The 27,025-nt window shown below is 39.4% G+C and overlaps 1 protein-coding gene across 2 annotated transcripts in view; it reads left to right on the top strand.

The window, feature by feature from the left end:
• The window catches only part of LOC122708630 (minichromosome maintenance complex binding protein), a 33,200-nt gene that overhangs the window by 3,253 nt on the left and 2,922 nt on the right, over positions 1-27,025 (top strand). Inside the window, exons 2-14 of one of the 2 annotated variants that reach the window (XM_043924920.1) lie at positions 9,480-9,565; positions 10,172-10,312; positions 10,442-10,483; positions 12,589-12,690; positions 13,155-13,299; positions 15,862-16,013; positions 17,404-17,504; positions 18,580-18,752; positions 19,122-19,245; positions 20,442-20,559; positions 22,141-22,306; positions 23,219-23,352; positions 24,256-24,420. In XM_043924920.1, coding sequence (XP_043780855.1) covers positions 9,480-9,565; positions 10,172-10,312; positions 10,442-10,483; positions 12,589-12,690; positions 13,155-13,299; positions 15,862-16,013; positions 17,404-17,504; positions 18,580-18,752; positions 19,122-19,245; positions 20,442-20,559; positions 22,141-22,306; positions 23,219-23,352; positions 24,256-24,420 — 1,649 coding nt within the window. Of the gene's footprint in view, positions 1-9,479; positions 9,566-10,171; positions 10,313-10,441; positions 10,484-12,588; positions 12,691-13,154; positions 13,300-15,861; positions 16,014-17,403; positions 17,505-18,579; positions 18,759-19,121; positions 19,246-20,441; positions 20,560-22,140; positions 22,307-23,218; positions 23,353-24,255; positions 24,421-27,025 lie in introns of both variants that reach the window. The other variant, XM_043924919.1, reaches the window with a different exon arrangement.

Raw genomic sequence — 27,025 nt, 5'->3', positions numbered from 1 at the left:
TGGTTCAAATAAGAAACTGAAATTCTCTTAGTGGCCACAGTCACAACTATATGAATCATAATTCATCTTTGTGAACCAATGCGTATTTTGAACTTGTATCTGCCATATTACAATTGTTCATATGTAAATTTTTCCCTGTAAGCTTTCATAAAATGCTTTTTCTGTTTCCGTTCCAGTTTCTAAAAGATTTTATATACAGAACATTGAGGTCCATAGACTTAAGATTTAGAAATACTTTATTGAGCTCTGTGTGTGTGTTAATCGCTCAGTCATGTCTGACTCTGCGACTTCATGGACTGTAGCCTGCCAGGCTCCTCTGTCCATGGGATTCTCCAGGCAAGAATACTGGAGTAGGTTGCTGTTTCCTTCTCCAGGGGATCTTCCCAACCCAGGGATCAAACCCCTGTCTCCTGCATTGCAGGCGGATTCTTTACCTTCGGACCCACTGGGGTTAGCACATATTGAGCTCTATTATTTGCATAATGCTGATGGCTTGGTCCCCGCAGTGATTGTTCATTAGTGACCTAATTGTCATTAGTGTAACAACTTGCTTCCCTTAAACAGAAGCAGACATCATAAATGAGAAAGAAAAAAAAATTGCATACTTTTTTCTTTTAATCTTTTTTTTTTTAATTTTAAAAAAGGGGAGAAGGAAATGGCAACCCACTCCAGTATTCCTGCCTGGAGAATCCCGTGGACAGGGGAGCCTGGTGGGCTGCTGTCCATGGGGTCGCACAGAGTCGGACACGACTGAAGCAACTTAGCATGCATGTATTGGAGAAGGAAATGACAACCCTCTCCAGTGTTCTCGCCTGGAGAATCCCAGGGACACAGGAGCCTGGGTGGGCTGCCATTTGTGGGGTCGCACAGAGTCGGACACGACTGATGTGACTTAGCAGCAGCACCTTTCAAACAAGAATCTAAATTTGTACTGGATTTAATTTCTTAAAAATAATGAACTAAATAAAAATTTAACTTAAATTTTAAAAAAGGAATTTTTTTTTTCACTTAATAACTGTGTTAATTTCAGAATAAGTAGGAATGCTTATCAACTCAGATTTCTTTATGTTCAGATTGTTGGTTGGGTCAAGATCATTAGTTTCAGTTATATTCAAGGCACTTTGGTCATACCTAACAAAACTAGAATTAGACTAGCTCATGAAGAAAAAGGTCATTGATGTGTGGAGGAGAGAAGGGAGTAATATCTTATCACTAGCATTTTAGAGAATTTAAAGCAATAGTAAAATCATCTAAAAGTCTGTCTGCTTTTTTATTGTCACCATGATTCTAAACCAACAGTTCACTCCTTTTTGTCTGTACCCACCTTGGACCTTCCTACCACCTGGCCCTTGTTCAGTTCAGTTGTTCAGTCGGGTCCAGCTCTTTGTAACCCCATGGACTGCAGCACACCAGGCTTCCCTGTCCATCACCAACTCCCAGAGCTTACTCACACTCATGTCCATTGAGTCAGTGATGCCATCCAACCATCTCATCCATCCTCTGTCGTCCCCTTCTCCTCCCACCTTCAGTCTTTCCCAGCATCAGAGTCTTTTCAGATGAGTCAGTTCTTTGCATCAGGTGGCCAAAGTATTGGAGTTTCAGCTTCAGCATCAGTCCTTCCAATGAATATATTCAGCCCCCTGTTAGGCCATTGAAAAAAAGTAATTTGTTTTAAGGCTATAGAACCCAAAGGCAGGGAGGGTGGTTTGGTAACCCAAGAGACTACTGAATGAAATTGGAAAGCTAGCAGAAACCCAACCAAACAGCACACCTCAGTTTTCTCCCCTAGGCTGTGTTCATCTCTGCACACAAACTTTACCTTTCTCTAGTCCAGGGCTCCCAGTTTCACTTGTCAGTTCTAACCTGCTTGAGCTAGCATCTTTATTTTTTACAAAAATATTTTTTTGGCTGTGCCCGGTCTCAGCAGCATACAGGACCTTTAGTATTTGTTGCTGCATGCAAGTTTTTAGCTGAGGCATGTGGGATTTAGTCCCCCAACCAGGGTTTGAACCTGGGCACCCTGTATGGGGAATGCAGAGTCTTAGCTGATGAACCAGCATCTTTATCTTAATCCCAGATTTTAGGGTTAGAGGATCTGATTGGCCCTGTGTAGAGTCAATGGTTCACTCATGGTCCAATCAGCCACTGCCAGGGCAGTGTTCTATAATGGATGGTCATAACTAGTGAGGCCCACACCTCACCACTGAGGGAAGTTCTCAGGGAGGAATGGGTTGGAGAGCCATAGCAAAAGGTATGTGTGTGTGTATATATACACACGTACACACACATATGTATAGATGTATACATGTGTAGTATATGAATTTTTAAATTGAATAATAACTTGCATATGGTTAAAAAAAATAGCGTTACAGTATAAAATGAAGGGTAAGCATGTACTGCTCTTCTCCCAGCTGAGGGTCCCACTTTTTTAGCTTTTTCTGATTATAGTTCCTTTTTTTTTTTTTTGCATTGAGATATAACAAAATTCACCATTTAAAAATGTACAGTTCGGTGGTTTTTAGTTTATTCATTGTGAGTGTGCAGCCATCAGCACATCGTTACCGTCACCCCAGAAAGAAGCCCCATATGTGTTAGCAGTCACTCCCGATTGCCGCATCCGCCATCCTCTTAAAACCACTCATTGACTTCTGTCCATGGTTTACCTAGTCTGGACATTTCATATAAATGGAGTCATGCAGCTTATGGCCTCTTATGTCTGGTTTCTTTAACTTAGCATAATGTTGTCAAGGATCATACATGTTGTAGCATGTGTCAGTACTACATTCCTTTCCATGACTGCAAATAGTACTCCATCGCATGAATATGCCGTGTTTTGTTTATCCATTTCTCCATAGGTGGACACTTGGCTATTGTAGATAGTGCTGCTATAAATACACACGGTTTTTGTGTGAATACATGTTTTCAGTTCTCTTGGGAATATGCCTCGGTGTATGATTGCTGGGCCATATAGTAATTTCATGTTAGAACTTTTCCCCAACGTATCTGCACCATTTTACATTTCTACCAGCAAAGTGTAGGACTCTAGAGTACCATAGGGCCTGGGGATGCTAACTGCTCTAACCAAGTTTGGACTATTCTGTGCCACTCAGAGGGCTTCCCAGGTGGCTCAGTGGTACAGAATCCGTCTGCCAATGCAGGAGATGCAGGTTTAAGCCCTCAGTTGGGAAGGTCCCCTGGAGAAGGAAATGGCTACCCACTCCAGTATTCTTGTCTGGAAAATCTCCTCAGGCAGAGGAGCCTGGCAGGCTACAGTCCCTGGGGTCCCAAAGGGTCAGCCACGACTAGGCATGCACACATGTACCACTTAGAAATTTACTGTCAAGACAAATGCATGTGGCTGAGTCTGTTTTGGGAGCTAAGTATGTAACAGAGGATGAGATGGTTAGATAGCATCACCAACTCAATGTACATGAATTTTGAGCAAACTCTGGGAGATAGTGAAGGACAGAGGAGCCCGTCCATGGGGTCACAAAGAGTCAGACACGACTTAGTGACTGAACAACGACAACAAGATGTAACAGGTTCTTTAAATAGACTTCTGTGTAGAATGTGATATTTATTAAAGGGTAAATAGTAAAAATGTAGTAATTGCAGCCCTTTGGACTGTAGGCCCTCCAGGCTTCTCTGTCCGTGGAATTCTCGAGGCAAGAATACTGGAGTGGGCAGCCATTCCCTTCTCCAGGGGATCTTCCCAACCCAGGGATCGAATTCGGGTCTCCTGCATTGTGGGCAGATTCTTTACCGTCTGAGCCAGCAGGGAAGTCTGTGTTAAAACTCAGCAGTAGTCACAATTGTTTAGGATTTATACCAGCAAAAGATTTTCAAAGGAAAAATATTTTATCACTGACATTGTTTAGGATGGTTAATTCATAGTGATGGTAGAAGTAGAATGGGCTTTAGTTGGTTTTATTATTTTTAAATTCTTTGCAGGAAGGGTATCTCCTATTGCTAGCACTTAGGTAGACCATTCCTACCACTTCTGTAGTAGGTCACTGCTTGACCCCTCCTACTTCCTAACCTTGAGTGTGAACATGTCAATTAACCTTTCTTTACCTCAATTTTATCATCTGTAAAATGGGAATAAGAGAATCCTTTTTTTTTTTTTTTTTTTCCGCCATGTCCTCCTCCAGAGGAGGCTCAGGGATTGAACCTGTGTCTCATGTCTCCTGCGTTGGCAGCAGGTTCTTTATCTCTAGTGCCACCTTGGAAGCCCGTGTATGAAACTGCCAAACTGTGTTCCAAAGTTGCTGTACTGTTTTGAAAGAGCAGATACCATTAGAAGTGTGTGAAAGAATAATACAGACAGGAAAAGAATAGTACAAACAGCTCTACGGATATAAATTCAACAACTTGAATGAAACAGACCAGTTCTTTAAAAAATACACTATTAATTTCCTATTTCTGCTGTAATAAATTACCACAAATTTAATCGCTTAAAACAAAATAATTTTTTTTTATTGTAATGTGATTGCTTTACAATGTTGTGTTAATTTCTGCTGTATAGGAAAGTGATTCAGTTATATATATAATATATATATTCTTTTTAATATTCTTTTCCCTTATGGTTTATCACAGGATACTGTATCTTTTTGAACTATGGTTTTGTCCCAGTATAGCCCAGGAGTGGGATTGCTGGTTCATGTGGCAACTCTGATTTTTAGTTTTTTTGAAAAACCTCCATACTGTTTTCCATAGTGGTTACACCAACTTAACATTCCCACCAACAGTGTCAGAGGGCTCCCTTTTCTCCACACCCTCTCCAGCGTTGGTTACACAGATTTATTATCTTAACAGTTTTGGAGGCCAGAAGTCTGATGTAGGTGTCACTGGGATAAAATCAAGTTGTCCGTAGGTCTGCCTTCCTTTCTGCAGCCTCTAGGGGATACTCTATTTCCTTGCCTTTTTTACTGCTTCTGGAGTTTGGCTAATTTCTTGTGTTGTGGCCCCCTTAGTCGTCAAAGTCAGCAACAGCAGGTCAAGTTCTTCTTGTATCTTAGTTCTCCTCAAATCTCTATATGCAATATATAATCAAACTGAAACTTAAACATCAAAATATAATCTGATAGAAATTTCATCAGTCGTTTTCAAGTGTTCCTCAGAATTACTTAGAAATGTTGAGAATCTAGAACAATCAAGACAAACTTGAAAGCAAAGATGAAGAACATCACTACCTAATTTTAAGACTCGCTGTCAAGCTATAGTGATTAAGACAATATGGTATTGGCATAAGGATAGACAACTTATCAGTTTAACAGAATATGGTAGCATAAAAACAGGAGTTGAGTTTGACAGTAATACCACAGCAATTTACTTACTTATTTAAAAACTCTCATCTGTTGCTGCTGAGGGCCAGCAAGAAGACTTTGCCCAATTACAGCATCTATTTCTCATCAACCATGGACTGGAACCATACTAGTTTGCTAATTCTATAGGAGGAAAGATTGACAGTGTATGAGTTAAATTTCTCTTCTTTAACCATGGTTTTGTGGCTTATGTTGAGTGAGTGGTTATTTTTTTGCATGTTTTCTCCTTGGTAATTGTGTGACAGTTAATTGTTACTCTGTTTGCCAAAGCAGTTTACCACTAGAAAGTCCTTTAAATAAGGCTGGAACAAATAGATATCTTTCTGGAAAAAAATGAGCTTTGATGTCTCTTTCACACTAGAAACAAAAACATTAATTTGGTATATGATGCATATTAAAAAGATTGACAAGACCAAGTATTGAGGCAGAACATTGGACCTCTCATAGGCTGTTGGTGAGAGTGTAAAAGTGTGTCTGTCTTTTCTTCCTCAGTTCCTCTGACCACTTAAACTAGGGCAAGAGAGTGCAGGGGTGCCCACGTTCAGACGGCTGGGAATTCATGAGAAATATGATAGTGATAGGTATGTGCTCAGCAGGATTCTTGGTTGCCCATGGCACAACTTGATTCTGCATAAACCAAGGAAGATAAACACATAAATACTGTTTCAGGTAACAGTACCTTAGTGGGCTAATGTCTGGCTCAACTACAGCTAAATACTTCAGAGTATCTCTGTAGAAATCACCCTCTCTACTCCTTTCCCCTGGGGTGGCTTCGTTTTCAGACAGACCTCGGTCACTGTGGCCACAGGCAGCTGTGGGATTTGTAGGACCCAGCTACTGAGCCTTACACCTGGGGTTGTCCTTGACTGAGGCCCCCCCAACCTGATCGTCAGGACTCCCGTGAGGCCTCCGTCAGGTCCGCCCTGGGGCTGAGAGTGAGGGTGCTGTGGCTCCTCCTCAGAAGAGGCGCTCACTAGAAAAAGGGGAAATGGGTGCTAGTCTTGCGACACAGCCTGTTTTTCTCTCTGTTTTGTCTATTTAATGTTTATTTCTCTGACTCCAGTAGCTGTGTCCCAGGCCGTTGCTAGAGTCTGGGAGTATAAAGGTGAATTGTTTATGAACTCAGAGCAGATCTGTAGCCTGGCATTGAAAATTCGGTGATGTGTTTGGTCTCATCTTGCTTTTGTTCGTTAGCTTTGTTCTTTTCCAGCCACTTTGTGCTCGTGTATTTGAATTTCTGATATGTCCATCCTTGTCTTTGGCTTACTATTACTGTTCCTCCCCCCAGAATGCCCTGGGTCTGCAATATGCCCACCCCTCATACCTCAACATGGTTCCGTTCTGCCCCTCTTCCCAGGCCTGGCTCAAACACCACCTCTTTCAGAAGCCTTCTCTGAGATATTTTGACCTTCATTATTTTCTCCCCTTTGCTTTTGCCTGTTGTTCTGCCCATAGCTTATCTTAGCTCTAATGTGCTTGCCCGCGCCACTAGGAGATCTTCCCAACCCAGGAATCAAACCCACGTCTCCTGCATTGGCAGGAGGATTCTTTACCCCTGAGCCACCTGGGAAGCCCTGTCTTAGCTCTAAGTTCTTCAATTCTAAGGGTTCTGATAGCAAAGTGCTGGGCATAAAGGAGGCTTAATACAGAAGGGGTAGTTACTGTACTCCTGAGAATTTTGGAATTCTCTGTTGCAGTCCTTAAATTGTTCAGCAATACCAGATGTTTTGTTTAACATTTCATAACATGTAAGTTACTTCGAAGTAACTTGCTGCTTCCTAGTCACTCTTTGATGTAGCTTCATCACCTGTGATGTGGTGTATTCAACCTTCTTACACAGATGCAGTCAGAATGGTAGTGTTGGCGGTCATGTCTGCTTGTAGGTCTTTTTAAACATCCATTTTGACTAGAAGCAGAAATACCCAGTCTAGTCCCCCACCCCCCACCCCGCATTCAGTGATCCTTTATTGGCATGCATTTAGTAGAGCAGTGCTCAAATTTCAGGATGCATCAGAATCACCTAGAGGGTATTTAAAGCATGAATTGCTAGCCGTGACCTCCAGCGTTTCTCATTCAGTAGTTCTGGGGTGGGCTGAAGACTTGCCTTGCCAACAACTGCTCAGGTGTTGCTAGTGCTGCTGGTCTGCGGAGCTACACTGTGAGGACCAGTTTACTAGTAGAAGATTTAACTCTTGGGGGCTTTGCTGTAGCTCGGTTGATAAAGAATCCATCTGCAATGCAGGAGACCTGGATTGAGAAGATGCCCTGGAGAAGGAAATAGCAACCCATCCAGTATTCTTGCCTGGGAAATCCCAGGGATAAAGGAGCCTGGCGGCCTGCAGTCCATGGGGTCGCAAAGAGGCGGACATGACAGAGTGACTAACACGGGCACAGAAGGATTAACCCTCGTCGCAGTCAGTCACTGACGGTGCTTGCGCCGCCGTGGGTGCTTTTTAGTAACCATCCTTTGCTCAGTTAAGGGAAAGTGTTAGGAATCTCTGCTACAGCAGGATCTTATGAATGTTTCTAACAGAATCAGCTACATAACAAATAAAGACAAGATTCCTTTACACCACATTTCCATAGCACTTGTGTGATATATATGGTACCTGTGCATTGTTGGAAGTATTGACCAGCTCTGGTTAGATAGTTCTAATTCGTGAAAACATGCGGATATATATTTCTGGTTTTGGTTGTTTTTTTTTTTTTTTTTTTTTTAATGTTGATTCACTTTTTAGTCTTGGCCAGTTCCCATAATTTTTCAAAATCTGGTTTCTTAACTTTAATATGACATTAAAAACACCTTTCTCTCATTTTGCAATCATCATTGCAAGAGGCGTGCTGAATCTTAGGAGCAGGGCAAATTTCATGAAAATTACTTGTTTGGTCCTGAGGTATCCCCTGTAGATTGCTTACTAGAGGAGAGAGGGGGAAAGTGACTACTGTGGAGAACTTGGCTGGCACTTTTACTGGGTGGTGAAAATTAACGTCATGCATGAAGAGAAGATGAGCATCTCCTGTCTAAATGAAGCACGTGCAGCCCGCAAGGACACCGCATGCTTATGCAGCACTCTGGTAACGTGTAGCTACAGTCTACGCATAAGGAAACATCAGACAGACCCAGTGAGGAACAGTCTGTTTTTTTATAATGGGTTTGTATTCTTCATTATCAGCGTCATAAAAGATAAAGATTGAGGAACTGTTCCGGAATAAAAAAAAAGATAGCAGAAAGCAGCATGTGATTCTACACTGGATCTGTACTGAAGTGGAAAAAGTATAATAAACAATAGTGTTGGGTCGGGAGACAAGTTGGAATATGCGTGGTAGACTCGATAAAAAGTATGGTATTGATTTTGAATTTCCTGAGAGTGATAGCACGTACCGTGGTTATGTACGATAATCTCCTTATTCTTAGGAAACACACTGTACTATTTAAGTGAAAGTCACTCAGTCGCGTCTGACTCTTTGCAGCCCCATGGACTATGCAGTCTATGGAATTCTCCAGGCCACAATACTGGAGTGGGTAGCCTTTCCCTTCTCCAGGGGATCTTCCCAACTCAGGGATCGAACCCAGGTCTCCTGCATAGCAGGTGGATTCTTTACCAGCTGAGCCGCCAGGGAAGCCCAAGTACTATTTAAAGGTAAAAATAAATGATGTGTGTGTCATGTAAGCTCAAGTGAGAAAAATGTGGGAGAGGGAGAGAGAGCAAGCAAATAATAAAGTAAATGGGGGCAAGGGTACAGGTGTTCTTTGTAATTTTCATTGTGACTTTTTGGAAGTTTGAAATTATTCCCAAATAAAAAGTTTTTTTAAAAAAAGAAGACGAACATGCTCTGCTTTCATTTCAGGGTAATTGTAAAAATTTTTTAAATCTGTATAAAAATGTTCTCAAGGAGCAGAGTGCTTTTCAGGTGATGGTTCCTGTGCTGCTTTGTCTGGGGGCCTCATCTCTTGCTGTGGAGGAGCTCTCGGGAGATAGCACCCGAGAGCCCGCAGGGGCTCTGCCTCACCCAGGTGTAATATCCAGTCCCCTGCAGCCCGGCAGCTTCTGGTGTCTTGCACAGTGCTTCCAATAAGGCACCCTAAACTAATGTGTCAACAGTCTCTTATTATGGATTGTACCTTCAGCTTTGAAAAGTATATTTTTCTTTCAGCTCAAAATGGGGTTAATCCTGACTGGGAGAAGAAAGTAATAGAATATTTTAAGGAAAAGCTGAAGGAGAATAATGCTCCTAAATGGGTAAGCTTGTTGCTGTTTGCCTGGGGGTGGGTGGGCGGGTGAGGGTTGGGCAGACTTCCAATTTCTCACAGTAGTGATCCACATATAACTTAAAAATATATAAATTAACATGTACCGCCCTCTGCCTTAAGTGCATATGTATTAAAAGATTTTGGTCTCTTGCAACTTAAATTCAAGCAAATAAATGCTTCTATACCGGCACCTCTAGGTGGCAGTAACTGACCGTGGGGGAAAAAAGGTAGCTGTGAGCGCTTTGATGATCTTTTATTACCTTCATTTTAAAGAATTACTTGTACAAGTCTTAAGAGAAGAGCTCAACAAAGCAAATGCCTTTCTGCTAAGTAGAAAGTGTTCTGAAGGAAAAGCATTCTTTGACATTATAATCAAATGTGATCATACAAATTGAACTTGCAAGAATGCAGAAAGGACTTTTGTTCAGCAATTGTGTCGTTGACTGTTGAAATCATTTGGCTCCCTGATAGGGCTTGATTTCGTATGTGGGGTCGTGGGTGGGTCGGTGGGGAATGGCAGTTTGTCTGGATATATATGTGTATGTGCTTAATGTTTTATACACAGACTATCTTGACTTGATTGTTTTCCTTTAAGGTCCCATCACTGAATGAAGTTCCTCTTCATTATTTGAAACCTAACAGTTTTGTGAAGTTTCGTTGCATGGTTCAGGATATGTTTGACCCTGAATTTTATATGGGAGTTTATGAAACTGTTAACCGAAACACAAAAGCACGTGTATGTATTGCTTTTTTCATGAAACTTAGTGTTTACAATTAGTAGGATTAGCTTTGTCCTTGTGTTGTCTATGGCAGTCTTGACTCTGATATGTTGATATAATACTGTTATTTTTTGTTTTGGTCATAGGTTCTTCATTTTGGAAAATACAGAGATGTAGCAGAGTGTGGGGTATGTATACTTAAAATATATAAAAAACTTTTTAATGAGCATTTTTTCCTGGGCAGAGAATATTATTTTCCTTTGGTTGACCATAAATTTACTTATCTTGTATATAAGTTAGTTCTAAGAAGTCATGTGAAATGTTTTGTTTACTTGCCTTTTACTTGAGTTTCTCTGATATGATTTTTTTTGGTCTTCTAAAAATGCCTTAGAAGGTGGAATATTGTAAATGACAAAGTTAATTCCTTTCTCTTCCTAATATCTGTACTGTATACTTGCTTTTAAAAACTACTTATGATAAGTTCTTTTAAAATGAGAAGTAGAAGGAAAATGAAAGACTATTACATTAGGGCTTTTTGGCCATGCTGCACAGCATGTGGGATCTTGGTTCCCTGACCAGGGATCAAATCTACACCTCCTACATTGGTAGCAAGGAGTCCTAACCGCTGAACTGCCAGGGAAGCCCCTACACGTGCTTAATTATGTTTGATTAAATCCTGCCCTCTTTTCCTGGGAAGAAAAAAGTAAACTTAAGCCTTCTTTGATAAAGGGAAGTAATAGGAACTCTCCTACATATCAATAATGGGAAAGGGAAGAAGAAGACAAAGTCCTGGAATAAATATTCTAACTCAGCATGCTGATCTGTATGGAAGAATGGCCCTAATTAGGAACGTTTCTGTAGAGAGAGAAATATAACTTCCTACACTTAGAGTAATGGACTTGTGAAAGATGAATTCGTTTAATCTTTTGATGACCTCCAGGTCTCCCAGTGTCTTTTTTCTTTTAAGGGTGTTTCCATGACATATTAATACATTGTTGTGCTGAGTCTAATGAATCAACTTTATAAATGTTTCCTGCATTCCTGTTTATGGAGCCCTAAGTTATATTAGGCTGATAAATTAATCATAATTTTTCTTCTATTACATGATAATGCAGTGTCTCTCTAACTCAGTAGTCTCAGCAGCTGGAAATGGGAAAATAAAATAGATGAGGGTGTCCATCTGTGATACTCCCAAAGGCAAAGAGTTTGTGCTGTGTTTCTGAAGAGTCATAAGTAAGAACACCATACCAGGAAAAGGGGTCTTTGGCCTTGGAAAGAAAGAAACAAAAGCCACCTTGCTTGTACATACCATCGCAGACTCAATTGATGTCTCTGGAATTCTTTCTTTTCTTTCTTTGTTTTTCTCTTACAGGATAGAATATAGATTTTGTTTACTTGTAAGGGATTTTTTTTTGTACTATAAAAGTAATATGAGTATGTTGAAATAATTTCTTTATAATACTACATCTTGGGTCCTCTACCTATCTGTGCTTAAGACTTTCTAAGTATATTTGAAACAGAGAATATGCCTTTTGTAAGGAATAATATCTGATTTTTAAATCTCATCTCAGAGCAGCCTCTTAAGAAGTATTTCATTAAATTCCTATTTGATAGGCTAATGCTAATAGCATTCCTGTGAGAGAGACAGTGGAATTACCATGAGTGTTGTCTTTGAAAAAACTTTAACGAAACTTTATTTTAGGGATTTGATTTTGTAACGTAGGGTATTATGTATTTTGGATTTGAAGGAAGGTGCAGTATTAATTGGGCTTCCCTGGTGGCTCAGACGGTAAAGAATCCACCTGAAGTGCAGGAGACTTGCATTCAGTCCTTAGATTGGGAAGATCCCCTGGAGGAGGGCATGGTACCCCCCCCAGTATTCTTGCCTGGAGAATCCCCATGGACAGAGGAGCCTGGCGGGCTACGGTCCATGGGGTCTCAGAGTCAGACACGACTGAGCAAGAGTTTGTGCTGTGTTGCTGAAGAGTCGTGAGTAAGAGCACCGTACCAGGAAAAGGGGACTTTGGCCCTGGAAGGAAAGAAAGAAAGAAACAAAAGCCACCTTGCTGATACATACCATCTCAGGCTGTACACACTGTATTGATTATTGCATTTGAAGTGATTTTATGTCAGTTTTCTTTTCAAAATTGATAGTTTGAATTTAGTAGTTGCTTGTTAGTTAACTCAATATGAAGTATTCACTGTGGTTTTATAAACAACCTGAAAACATGGTTGCTAATTTTTTTAAGTTTTTTAATAAAATTATTAAAATAAAATTTTGTGAACATCACAGCCTCAGCAAGAAGTTGATTTAAACTCTCCACGAACTACTACTTTGGAGAGGCAGACATTCTACTGTGTTCCAGTGCCTGGAGAATCTACGTGGGTAAAAGAAATATCCTTTATCTCAACCTTCTTATGTGTTGAATGCTTTCTGATAATTTTCTTAATTGAAGAGACCACAATTCACTTTTTTTTTTTTTTTTTTAAGCTTAGCCTTTTTACCTCAATGAACATAGCTGGAAAAAATAATTTTTTTATTCTGGGTTTTTTTTTTTTAATATATTGAGGTGTAGTTGGTTTACAATAGTGTATTAATTTCAGGTACAACATAATGATTCAGAAATTTTGATAGATTTTACTTCATTCATATTTATTATAAAATATTGCCTGTATTTGTGGTGCTGTGCAATATATCCTTGTAGCTTATTTTTTGTATACATCAGCCTTCTTTTAAAAAAATATTTTTATTTTAACCAAGCTACCAAAGTAGTAAGTAGTGTTTTATTAGTCATAGAGGTAGCATAATTTTAGATAGTCTCCAGGTCATGGAAATCTTTCTTTAACCCTTCATTTAACGCCTATGTTAATGCCAACCAAGCTCGAGTCAGTCCTTCAACGTCTTACACTCCCAGCCGTCACAAGAGGAGCTATGAAGACGACGAAGATATGGATCTGCAGCCCAATAAACAGAAAGACCAGCATACGGGTGCCAGACAAGCAGGTAGCGTGTGCCATCCCGCTTCCTGGAGACTGCTCTCTCGCAGTGGATTCGTATTCAGAATTCATAGTTCTGTAATGTAGCTGTAGGTTTAGGAGCTGGCAGTGATTTGACAACTTTGCTTTCAGGTTTATCAGAATTACAGACAGTTCTGAAGTTTTAACAGTGACTCTCTGCTCAGTCTGTGCTTCATAATTGAGCAATTAGGCATCACTTGGAAGTCGCTACTCTGCTGTCAGGTGTTAAGGGTCTCAAGTTGGAAGCTAGAAAAGGGCTTTGTGTTTCTTCATATTTATTTTTTATCTCAGCCTTTAAGTAATATAAAAGCATAGTACTCTAAAAATGACTTATTTGTATCTGAAAACATCCTTTCTTATTTTTTTTGGAATAATGATGAGATTAACTTACTAAGTTAGTCTTAAGACGGAGCACATTGGAGGAAAAACGGAAGTTTTGTTACGCTGGATTACTTATTCCTAAACTTTAGAGCAAATAACCCTTAGAATAGCCACAGTTCTGTTTGTTCTATTTAAGGTAGGTTTGTAGTAGTTTATGTATTAAAATATAATTAAAATGCAAGTAATTCTGATTATACAAGGAAACCAAAAGTTAAAATTTTCTAAGAGAATTTAAAAATTGGTATATATCATTATTGATTTGCCAGTCACAGTTTTTTTGAGCAGTGAATTCCTTCATATGGTAGGTAGATAAGTTTGTCTTTATTTCTCCTTTTATGTCCTGTCACTTAAAGGCAGAGGAGGTAAAACAAATTAGTTAATTTAATCTGAAGAGTGGGTTGAGAGAACAAATATAGCAATCAATGGTAAACAAAGATTTACTACTGAGTTTCATTTAACCATAGATTATTCTACTTTATAAGTTCATATTACTGTATTTCTTTAAGCTAAGACATATTTTAATATTTTAAAAATTGGAATGTTTTACACCAAATATATACAAATGTAATAGTATTCTTTCTTTTTCTCTACTCCCAAATGTTTATTAAAATTAATGGTGCATCATAATAATAACCTAAATACATATTAGAATCCAGGACCTATGGTAATTCTCTTTCTTAACATTTAAGCTATTGATGCTTCTTTCTATTTCTTGCCCCTTTTGTTTGAATGACATACTTCAGGGCTTTTGAATACATTTGAGTGCATTAGTTATGTAAAGTTTTACCTTGTTTGTGTCTTCCCTTGTGTTTCAAACAGTAGAGAATCTGCCTGCAATACAGGAGACCTGGGTTCAGTACCTGGGTTGGGAAGATCCCCTGGAGAAGGGAATGGCAACCCACTCCAGTATTATTGCCAGGAGAATTCCACGGACAGAGGAACCTTGAGGGCTACAGTTCATGGGGTCACAAAGAATTGGACACGACTGAGCGACTGACATTTAACCTTGTTTGTTGGTTTCTAGGCAGTCTATCAGACTGTGTGTGTGTACATATATATGTATATATGAAGCTTTTTTGGAGATAAGTATAGATTCACATGCACTTACAAAAAAAAATAATACAGAGAGATCCTGTATATCCCTGATGCAGTTTCAAGTGGATCAACATCTTATATAACATCTTGCATAATTATAGTAGAATATCATAACCAGGTAATAGATATTGATATGGTCCATAGACCTTATTCAGAATTCACATTTTTACATGCACTTATTTTTGTGCATTAGTTTCATCACATATGTAGATTCATGTGACCACTGCCAAGTCAGGATACAGAACAGTTCATTACCTGGATCGCTTATGTTGCCCTTTTATAATCACTTCTGCCTCTCTGCCTCCCCTCTTGGCAACGACTAATTTGTTCTTCATCCCTATAATTTTGTCATTTATGAATGTTATATAAATGGAATCATACAGTATATAGACTTTATAGATTAGCTTTTGTCATTCAGCATAATTTCCTTGAGGTCTGTCCAAGTTGTTGCTTATATCAGTAGCTTACTCTCTTTATTGCTGAGCAGTATAGTGTGGTATGGCAAGCTGTATTTTAATTCCAACTAGTTACCAGTCCTAAATTATAACTACTTTAGGGGTACAAGCTATCTTTAAATGATCTTTGTAGCCCTAACAATTAGTCTGATTCCTGGTACATAGTGCAAGTTAATAGTTGTTTGGTAAATAAGTTTATTGCTATGTGGTTTTATTCTGCTTAGTAAGTAGAAATAAATATATTCTATCAAAGTGTTTTTGTTGTCTGTAGACCCATATACTCATTGGGTCAAAGATGTTAAATAACCCTATTAAATATTAACTTTTAAAGTTACTTCTAGGAGATTTGATGGGGGGGGGGGAGGGCGGGAATCTGTTGCTGTTTTATTGCGGGGGTGCAGGGAATGATCACAATTCCAGATCTTCATCATCTTTGTTCCCTTTGTAGGTCAAAAGGGCTTCTAGTGTGTGTTACTTCCTTTAAAACGGCAACAACTTGAAGTTTGCAAGCTCAGAAACATCATTTCAGTCAAATGCAAAAGGCTGTTTAGGAATGTTCTTTATCTCCAGGAAGCCTTCGAAATGACGGATGTGCAATGCTTTCCCTTTGAATTTAGGGAATGTTGGTGGTCTTCAATGGTGTGGCGAGCCAAAACGTTTAGAAACTGAAGCTTCTTCTGGACAACAGCTGAGCTCCCTAAACCTCTCTTCTCCTTTTGATCTGAATTTTCCATTGCCAGGAGAGAAGGGTCCTGCATGCCTCGTGAAGGTAAGAAAGTCTTTGACGGGTCTGATGCTGACAAAGATGTGCTAAGTGTCTCAGAAATTAAAACAGAAAAGTCTTAGCATTTGTGTTAGCCAGTTTTCTCTTGCTGCTGTAACAAATCGCCACAGATTTATGGGGCTTAAAGTAACAAAATTTATCAGCTTAGAGGCGTTAGGTCAGAAGTCCAATGTGAATCTCACTGGGGATGAAATGAAAGGGGCTGCAAGACTGGTCCGTCTCTGGAGACTCCGGGTGGCAATCTCTCTTCCAGCCTTTTCCAGCTTCTAGAGGCTTGTGACCCCTTCCTCCATCTTCCAGGTCAGCAGTAATACAGCCAGCCCTCTGACCATTTTTTCATAGTCTCATCTCCCTCTGGCCATAGGTAGGAGGATTTTATAATTTTAAGGACATGAGTAATTAGATCGAGCCCACTCATGCAGTCCAGAGTAATCTCCCCATCTTAAGGTTCTTTAATTTATATAAGTCCCTTTTACATGTCAGGTAACATATTCAAGGATTCCAGTGAGATGTGGATATGTGTATGGCAGGGAGGGGGCATTATTTTATCTACCACAGCATTGTCTTTTTTTGAAAAATGAATATTTCAAATAGAAGTGAAACAGTGTTTAACATCTATATTCTTCCTGAATCATTTCTAACTTACTAATTTCTGCTTTATTTTCACCATTCTTTCTTTTCTTATCAATTAGATTTAAAATAAGGTAGAAGAAGATCTGTTAACAGTTTGTTCCCCTATCTTGCTCATTCTGGTATTTTAATCGTGAGCAGTGAACAAGTGATAACAAGTTTCAGAAACGATCAGTGAGAATTTCCATTCTTAGTTGTTATGGTTTTAAGTTAAATGGTACCTCAGCTATGCAGCATAGGAACCAGAATTAGCGCATTTTTCCTTCTGTGCTTCTCTTAGGTCTCACCAGTAAGCGGCTGTGACAGTTTCTAATGTCCATCTTGATAGACAGCTTTGAAGGTTTGGCTCTTTATTGTGAGAAGCCTCATGGCCATTTGAAGTCTGTGTCAGTCCTAATACTGCGTAGTTTGAGGTTAATACTCAGTTTTCCCCTTCTCTCGATGTAGTTAATATATTTTGAGATAATTCATGTTTCTAGTTTTAGTTCATCCCTTGGGAAAAGCTTTTCACTGAAGTAGTGGGAAAACAGACATTGGTCAGGAGTCCCGTGTTTTAGTTGTTAACTTATTTGCTAGCTAGCAAAATGGCTTCAAGTGAGAACCTTACCTCCCTTGGCCTCCATTTATCAAATAAAAGGAGATGCTGTAAGGTTCATTTTCTGATTATTATTACTTCAAGGCTAATATCTTATGCTTTTTTGATGTCATTGAGTCCTGACTGTGATTTTGTGTGGCCTCTTGTTAGGTCTATGAAGACTGGGATTGTTTTAAAGTAAACGATGTTCTTGAGTTATATGGCATACTCTCTGTGGATCCTGTGCTAAGTATACTGAATAATGATGAAAGGTGAGTCTATTTTGAAATAATTTCAAACTTTGAGAAAAGTTGGAGGATGATTATATAAAGAACTCCCTTTTCCCTTCATTCAGATTTACAGGTTGTTAACACTTACGCTCCATTTGTTTTGTCATTCATTTGTGCTTTTTTTTATATACATACATTTTTATACATATGTAGTTTTTGGAAACAACTGAGAGTAAGTTGTGTATGTCATATCCTAAATACTTGCTGTGTCCGTATTTCCTGAGAACAAAGACCCTCATATATAATCAGAGTATAGCTACAAAGTTTGGAAATTTGCCGTGAATACATAGTATGCTAAGCACAGTCCACGCTAAATTTCAGCAAGTGTCTCAGTGCTGTTCTTTCTGACAGTCTTTTTCTTGGTCCAGGACCCATAGGATCACTCGTTGCATTAACCTGGAGTGGTTTCCAGCTCTTAGAAGGACACCTTCAGGGCCTTGATACTTTCCTTTTCTTTTTTTTTTTTCCTGTCCTTCCACATATTGACACTTTTCTTGACACTATGAGGAAATTCATTTCTCATAGTACGGAGGCACCAAGGTTGAGACACCAGCATTTAGTAAGGGCCTGTTTCCTGGTTTGTAGATGGCTGTCTTCTTGCCATGTCCTCACATGGCAGAGCAGACTCGTGAAACTTTTGAAGAGTACAGACCAGTTACTTTGTAGGACGTCTGTCCGTTTGGGTTTATCTGGTGTTTCCTTGTGATTAGATTCCAGCTATGCATTTTGCGCAGAAAGCTACAAAGTGATATATTCTTCTCAGTGCATCACATCTGGAGGTACAATGGCCTCTTATGATCAAGTACTTTTTGATCACTTTGTTACCTTTGGTACACACATGTACATACATATACGTTTATCATAATATGACATATGTAGGTAGCCTGAAATCTGTCATGTAACAATTTATGACGAGGAGGCGCATTTTCTGTTCTCTCAGAGTACAGGTGGAACTTTCCTCGGCTTGAGTTCTCATTTCATTTTCAGAGATGGATGTTATTTTTATGTGTGTACAGCTGCTGCCTCTGTGAACTGAAGCTCTGTCATCTCTCGGCAGGGACGCCTCTTCGCTGCTGGACCCGATGGAATGCACGGACATGGCTGAGGAACAGAGGGTGCACAGTCCTCCTGCCTCCTTAGTGCCAAGAATCCATGTGGTCTTAGCCCAGAAGCTGCAGCACATCAACCCCTTACTGCCTGCTTGCCTTAACAAGGAGGAGAGCAAGACCTGTAAGTGTAAGTGCTGACGCCTCGTGACCCAGACACTCACCCGGCATGCGGGAGCTGCATTTTGTGAAGCTGTCGGTCAGATGCTCAGTCATCAGGATAAGTTCCTCCAGTAGTCACCATCGATTTGCCCATTTTCCTTTGTGTTAATTGTCTTCATTAAAATGATCTCACCCACCCCGCCACCCCCCCCCCGCAAAAGATACACCCCCTTGTCTTGTCTTGGCAGTTGGCATCACTCACGGGCCAGTATTTGAAGCCCCTGCTAGTTGTCTGCTGACGTGCAATGCTTCGTCCATAGTTACTTTTTAGCCAGAGAGGCGCGAGAGGACCTGGTGTGTGGGCTGAATCTGGTCACCCTTCTCTCTCCAGTTGTTTCCGGTTTCATGTCCGAATTGTCTCCAGTCAGAGCAGAACTGCTTGGGTTCCTCACTCATGCCCTTCTGGGAGACAGCTTGGCCGCTGAGTACCTTATATTACATCTCATCTCTACAGTGTAAGTGCTGTGTTCCTGGGAGTTTGGTGTTTTGTTGAGAGGGACAAAGAAGAGGAAGGTTTCTGAGATAATTTGTTTTGTTTGTTAGGCTTCATCACCAGATGGTTTTTATTTGTTCAGTGCAACAGCTGTTACACCTAATCACAGATACTCCTTTTTTCAGCTTTTCTCAGGGTCACGTGTAGCATTTTGATTGTATCTCCTTAAATTTAAGAGCTAAGACCAGGTATAGAACCTAGCTGATGAGTGAGATAAGCTGTCCTGTTACCTTTGCAGTCTGTAAGTCCTCTGTTTATACATCCTGAGGCTCTGTCTGCTGTCTGCAAGGCCCACTGGCTGCACGTCTCACGTTGATGGACGTGAGCCCCTCTTCCTCTCACCTCGCTATAGCTCTTTGTTTTCCAATTTCAAAGTAACGTGCGTACCTTCAGTAAGTTCCAAGAGCATAAAGAAGAAAGCAGAAATTGTCTGTAATCTCACCACTTAGAGATGGTATCAGTTAACAGACCTTGGTAGCTGATGATATCATCTTTTTTTGTTTGCATATGTATACCTCCCTACTTGGGTCTCAGTTCTATTCTGAATAGGTCATTAGCTTGCTTTTATCATTAATAAATATTAAACATTCTCCCATCATAATTCCCCTTGAGCCTTTTAATGGCTGTACAGTGTATTTCATTATAGACAGTTGTACTTTTCCCCTAAATGTTAGGCTTTTCTAGTTTTTCTCTGTTTAAATAACTCTGTAGTAAACATGTTTGTCCTAATAAATCTTTCCTCAGGTAGGATTTGAGACAGTAGTACATAATGGTTGAATGCATAGATACTGGAACCAAATTGGCTGTGTTCAAGTCCAGCTCTACCACTTTATGGCTGTATGAACGTGGGCATATGATATAAAATGCCTCAGATTTCTCATCTGTAAAATGAAAATAATATTACCTACCTCAGAGTGTTTGGGAATTAAATGATAAAGTACTTAGAACAGTACCTGGCACATGGTAGAAGAACAATACCAGCACTTAAGTATTGGCTGTTATTTTCATTATTGTTTCTGTTTTTTAAAAAAAGCTGATCAGAGTAATCTGCTTTATTTTTAATGACAGTATTAAGCTTATTTTTCTTTGTTTGCTTTTGATGGGGATCAGGAAATCACCTGAGTGTCTTATTGGTTGATACCTTTTATTTTTTTCTAGATATACAAGAAGAGATGTTCTTCCACTAGGAAAATTTACGGTTAACTTGAGTGGTTGTCCACGGAATAGTACCTTCACGGAACACTTATATCGAATTATTCAACATCTGGTTCCAGCAGTAAGATCAATATAAACACGTGTTAGAAACCTAAGTACACTTTAAAAGTCCATCTAATGGTCTTTCATTCAACCCAAATATTTAACTTTTAGATTTTAATAGATCTCATTAAGGGGAAACAAAGCCTGCCCGGTTTCATAATTTAAAATGTACTTACCTCTAAACATTTCACTTTTCCTTTGTTGCCTTAGCATGAATTTCTTTGAATAACAGTTAATACAACTGTAATAATTCCTTTAACAATGTACTCTCTTTTGATGCCGTTTGTTTGTACAATTTGGTATCCTTTGTATGCTTTAAAATTTTAAATGTCAATTAACTGTAAATTGTAGGAGTATAATTCTTTTTAGTTGAGGAAATAACTTTATTTCTGCTGCCCAAGTTTAATTCCTGTTTGAAAGTCAAGCTAAACTTTATTTGCCAGGGCATCTGGAATGAAGTGTTTGTGTGGTGGTAGGATCTTAGGGGAATAGCTTCTGATTAGTTGTGTGCCTGGCAATGCTGATCACACCTTTGGAGATTTAAGAGATTGAAGTAGATCATTCATTTAACCAGTGTTTATTCAGTGTCTTCTGGGCCCTTAAGAAACACAGCAATAGACCAAATAGACCAGCATTCCTCACTCTCCTTGACTGACTTTACACTTAAAAAATCATTGAGGACTCAAAAAGATGTTGTTTGTGTGGATTGTTTGTATCCTCAGTTTACCATGTTAGAAATTAAAAACATACTAAGATAGTCACTGAAAACAAATCAATTATATATGAACATAAGTAAAATGTTTTTGTGAAAATAGCTGTTTTTCCCAAACAAAAAAAAGTATCAGTGATAAAAGTGACATTGTTTTAAATTTCTGCCAGTCTCTGTAGTGTCTGGGTTAATGGACAGCTGCGTTGGTGTATCTGTTTCTGCATTCAGTCTATTGTAACATGATGTTTTGACTGAAGTATAGGAAGGAAAGCTGGCCTCACACAGATGAAAAAGTAGTTGGCGAAGGAAGGACTGTTTTAACAGCCTTTTCAGATAACTGTAGATGTTCTTTTTGGATATTCTGATACTGAATGAAAACTGTCCATGTGGTATTTTCTTCAAAAAGAGTTGGAAGTGTGAAATCTGAGATCTGATCAGTGAGCTTTTTATGCCCTGCTGTCGTAAATTCATTGGTCTCTCTTGCACACTGAATGGATCTTTTATCCGGGATTTTTACTTCATGGGACCCCATAAACGGGTCTTAGCAAGCTTCTGGCGATATCTTTTTTTTTAAACCTCTAGGTATTTGAGATACATATACCAATATATATATCTCAGTTGTCTATGATTTGTTTCTGGTTCACTAGTAAAATAAAAATTATTCTCCAGGAATACTGAACAGGACATTTGAGAATAAAGCAGCTCATAGAATCAGAGAAATTCTTCCTTAGGATGTAGAAATTTTTGTTTCTGAGAGCTCCAGAAACCATGAGCCTACTCCCTTAGAAACTGCATAAGATCTTTCTTTCCATATAAAAGGTAGTGTTTAACTCCAAATACATATTTTCTTAAAAGAGGGAAACTCGCTGATTAGAAAACGTCTCTTTGCAGTCTTTCCGTCTGCAGATGACCATCGAGAACATGAACCACCTGAAGTTCATTCCCCACAAAGACTACGCAGCCAATCGCCTGGTCAGCGGGCTCCTGCAGCTGCCCAGCAACACTTCGCTTGTAATTGACGAGACTCTCCTGGAGCAGGGGCAGCTGGACACACCAGGTGTGTGCACGGGCGCTTCCACACCGTGTCTAGGTCCCAGCAAGGCCAGGCTGGGTAATGGTTTTCTAAAAATATAACTGTGAACAAGGGCAGATTCACACTTCACAGATACTTAAGATAAAGGCTTGCTCTGTGAATTTAGTTAAAGCTTATATGGTAAACAAAAAAGTTGTGTACATCAGCTATGTTTTATGATGGCATGAACATTGTACCATGATACAAGGAAGTAACATAGCTTTTTAAAGGCTGCAAGGGTGCCTTTAGTCCTATATTATCTCAAAAGAAAAGTTGTAGAACAGACCTAATAAAACATTTTTCCACCAACCAATGTGATTAAACTTTTTTTCCAAATAGTCAAAATATTTAGTAGATCAAATGGCTTGAACTAAATGTTATGGAACATGTTATGAAATTATAAGAAAGCAGATTGCTTTACCTGTGCTCAAATGAGAATGCAGAAGACACTTTGCTAGTCATCAGTTCAAGAGGTAGACATAGAAAAAGCAGTGTTAGACTGGGTAGAATTAAGGCAAAAATGAGTATAAATTCATTAAAATCAATAACCTCATCTCTGTATAAAAATCATTTTGGTCCTGCCAGATTATTTTAGCCCTGTGAACACATCACATATAAAGTAATCTTACTGGGAATTATTTTATGTCTAAATGCACACCAGATGCTTGATGATAAATTTGGGTGGGTGGGTGGGGAATCTTGGCTCCAAAAATATGTTTTATCTGTCTTGACAAATGTCTGTGAACCCTCTTAGTTAATGGTCATTTAGAAAATTGGACAGTGCCTCTCATACTTTTTTAAAGCAGTAGGAATCTCCTGTCTTATTATCAATGTCAGCAAAACTAATTTAAGTAATTAAAATCAAGCGACTGAAAAATTATTTTCTTGCTTTTGTAGGTGTTCATAATGTGACTGCCCTGAGCAACCTAATAACTTGGCAGAAGGTGGATTATGACTTCAGCTACCACCAGATGGAATTTCCCTGCAACATTAATGTTTTTATTACTTCAGAGGGGAGATCGCTCCTGCCGGTACGAAGGGTCACTTTGAAATGGAGGGCAGTTACTGCAAAGAGATCTGGACTTTTGCTTTGTTTCTTGGCACTGCTTATTATTAATAAGCTAAACTTGTTTCAAAATTGTGGCTGATTATTAATGAGGAAATTGAATATTTTGGTTCTCTGGGATGAACCCCTCATATCTAGAAAGAAAATCACAAGGCAAGGAGAGAAAGCTGTTGGCAGCAGAAACCCCCACATGTGGGGAGAGAAAGCAGACGCTGTCTGTAAATTGCCTGATTAACATCCAGACCTTGGTGTTTGTTGCCTCTGTTCCACTGTTTTCTGCCAATCTTTCGTGAGAAATATTTGAGAGTTCCATTTAGAATGTTGCTAATCAGCCTGGTAGTTAGTTCAGCGCTTCATGGAAGAGCACTTTTACTTTTGAGTCTTTTTATGATGAGAAATTATGCCCAGTTGCTTGAAAGACATCTAGCAGCTCTATGTAATGTGCTCACCCATGATGTATGAGGAACTGCCTGTGAATGAGAACAAGGTGGCCCAGTGGTGAGTTTCTGTGGTGAAAGTGTGATTTGCTTTATGTGGTGTCTAGAAATACAGTTCAGTAAGATACAGAGAACATAGTCCATGACGAAGGAAACATCTAAAACATTTTAATTAGCCACTTTGTACAGATGCACTCTCTATATGCTTACTGATACCACTGAGGAAACAAAAGTAACCAAGAAAAGGCTAGCTTTGGTAATTATTGCTGGGTAGTTACAGTGCACATAAATTAATATTAAAAAGTGACATCCCCCTAATAATAAATCATATTTCCTATTTCCCTCAGGGATCTGATAGAGCTGAAGCATCCCCTGAAAATTTAGATTAATTTAGGAACTTGGAAAATACTGTGTGCTGTTTCTCTTTTTAGGCAGACTGCCAGATCCACTTACAGCCACAGCTAATGCCACCAAACATGGAGGAGTACATGAACAGCCTTCTCTCAGCGGTGCTGCCCTCTGTCCTGAATAAATTCCGCATCTACCTGACCCTTCTGAGGTTCCTGGATTATAGCATCTCTGATGAAATAACCAAGGTGTGTTTGGGTTAAAACAAAGGATTTCTCTGTCTTAATTGGAATAATCAATTTACATTTACTGTAATTACTGATAAGGTAATTTTGCTATTTGTTTTCTGTGTCATAATGTCTTTTGTTCCTCTGTACTGTCTTTTGTTTGAAATAGATATTACTAGTGTACAACTTTAATTTTGTCTTCTGTGATACAAATTTTTTTTCGTTAGTAGTTGCCTTGGGAGCTATTAACATCTTAATTATGATAATCTGGAATTAATTTAGGATTAATGCCAGTTTACTTATAATAGTATGCAAAAGCTTTAATCCTTCATAATTCCATTCCTTCCTTTGTGCTTTATTATCATTCAGATTACCTCTTTATATTGTATGTCTGTCAACACATTTATAATTATTGCTTTATGGGTTGCAGTTGTCTTTAAAGACATTTATACTACCTTTTGTATTTACTTGTGTGGATACCCTTACCAGTGATCTTCACATGGATTCAAGTTACTTTCACTTCAGCCTGGAGAATTTGGATATTTCTCAGGGTTTTTCTGTAAGGGAGATATGCTTGTGACAAATTCTGAGTTTTCGCTTATCTGGGAATGTTATAATTTCTCCTTAATTTTTGAAAGTCAACTTAAATATGCTGGGTGTGGAATTCTTAGTTCATAGGCTTGTTCTTTCAGCACTTTGAGTAATTCCTCCAGCTGCCTTTTGGACTTTGTGATAAGAAGTCAGTTTCCAGTGAGAGGATTCTTTGTACATTACTGAGTCATTTTTCTCTTGTCGTTTGAAGATTCTCTCTGGCTTTTGACCATTGAGCTGTGATGTGTCTAGATGTGGATCTCTGAGTTTATCTTACTTGCAGTTTATTGAGTTTTTTGGATATGCAGATTAATGCACATTTTGAGGAAGTTTTCAAGACATTTGGTAAAAATTTGACCATTATTTAAGTTTCTTCCTTCCCCTTTCTCCCTCCTCCCTGGCATTTCCAGGTATGTATGTGGTACACCCGATGCGTCCCACAGGTCTTTGAGACTCTGTTCAGATAATCTTGGTCATCCTGTCTACAGATACTCTGAATCTTCTGCCAGTTAAATTCTGCTGTTGAGCCTTTCAAGTGAATTTTTAATTTAAGGTGTATTTTTCAACTTCAGAATCTGTTTGCTTTTTAAATAATTTCTCTTTATTGATATTTTCTATTTGATATTCTCATGCCTTCAGTTCTTTATTCCTGGCTCCCTTTAGTTCTTTGAATATATTTAAAATAGCTGATTTAAGGTCTTCGTGTAGTAACTCCAATGTTTCGGTTTCCTCAAGACTTTCCCACGAAGCGGGCCAGGCATTCTTGTTTCTTTGTATGTCTTCCAGTTTTTGTGTTGAAAGCCTGGTGCTTTTCAATAATATAATCTGGCACCTTCTGCTCTGGCAGATTCTCCCCTGCCTTAGGGTTTGTCATTGCTGTTTGTTGTTTAGTGACTTTTCTGAATTGATTTCTAAAAGTCTGTATTCTTAGTTGTATGTGGGCACAGAAGTCTCCCTCGGTTAGTTCAGTGGTCAGTGATTGGAGAGAAATTTAATTTCCTTAGATGCCTGCAAGCAGTCTCCCAGTATAAGCCAAAGGCCTCTGTGTCCATGGTGGGGCGAATCTTCAGCACTCAGCCATGCAGTTTACAGCTCTGCCCTGGCCTTGCTTTCTGCTCGCACAGAACCTCAAGGCTGCTGAGGAAAGAGCTTATGGCCTGCCTGCTCGGGCTCATCTCCTGAGCACATGCACAGCCCTGTCACGTGTATGGCCTTGTAAATCCCTGGTGGTCAGGGGATATACGGACATTTCATGCCTCAATTTTCTTTTTGATGGTTTTGGTTAGCCTGCTGTTTGCCCCATCTACTATCCAGTGTCTGGGGCAGCTGAGGTGGTTGATAACTGCTTCTGATTGTTTCTGCTAAACACTCAGTGGGGTGGGGGGTGGGGTGGGGTGGGGTGCAGGGAGACAAGCTGTTCACACTGAACAAGCTCCCAGTCAGGTGAAGTAAAGACAGCAAGACAGTAAGGCAATCATTCTTCAATTAAAAAAAAAAAAAGACAGCCTTGCGAATGTGTTCTTCCTAGGAACCACCAGTCAAGACAGTCAAGTAAAGACAGCAAGACAGTAAGGCAATCATTCTTCAATTAAAAAAAAAAAAGACAGCCTTGCGAATGTGTTCTTCCTAGGAACCACCAGTCAAGACAGTCAAGTAAAGACAGCAAGACAGTAAGGCAATCATTCTTCAATTAAAAAAAAAAAGACAGCCTTGCGAATGTGTTCTTCCTAGGAACCACCAGGCAGTCAGGTAATGAGTTCTCTGGGAATGGTGCTTTGACAGAGCTCCAGCCACACCAGCCTCTCCAGTGGTTGCCAGACTTTTCACGGCTGCTTGGAGATGGGGAAGGGAATAGGGCAAATTTAAATGCCTCAAAGCACAATGTTCTTTGGTCTTTCTCCGAGAAAATGCTCCCCAGTTTGTTTCAGGGATCTGGTTAATTTCTAGTATTGATGGAGCTGGTTGTCATCATTTTTGCCGGCGTTCTTGTTCTTTTTAATGGTGGGGGAGTTTTCAGAGGTTCTGACTTGGCCAG

This window comes from Cervus elaphus, chromosome 15 (assembly GCF_910594005.1).
Source record: "Cervus elaphus chromosome 15, mCerEla1.1, whole genome shotgun sequence".
Classification (NCBI taxonomy): domain Eukaryota; kingdom Metazoa; phylum Chordata; class Mammalia; order Artiodactyla; family Cervidae; genus Cervus; species Cervus elaphus.
The sequence above is the reverse complement of the archived record's forward strand: the minus strand, read 5'-3'. Positions and strand labels throughout refer to the sequence as shown.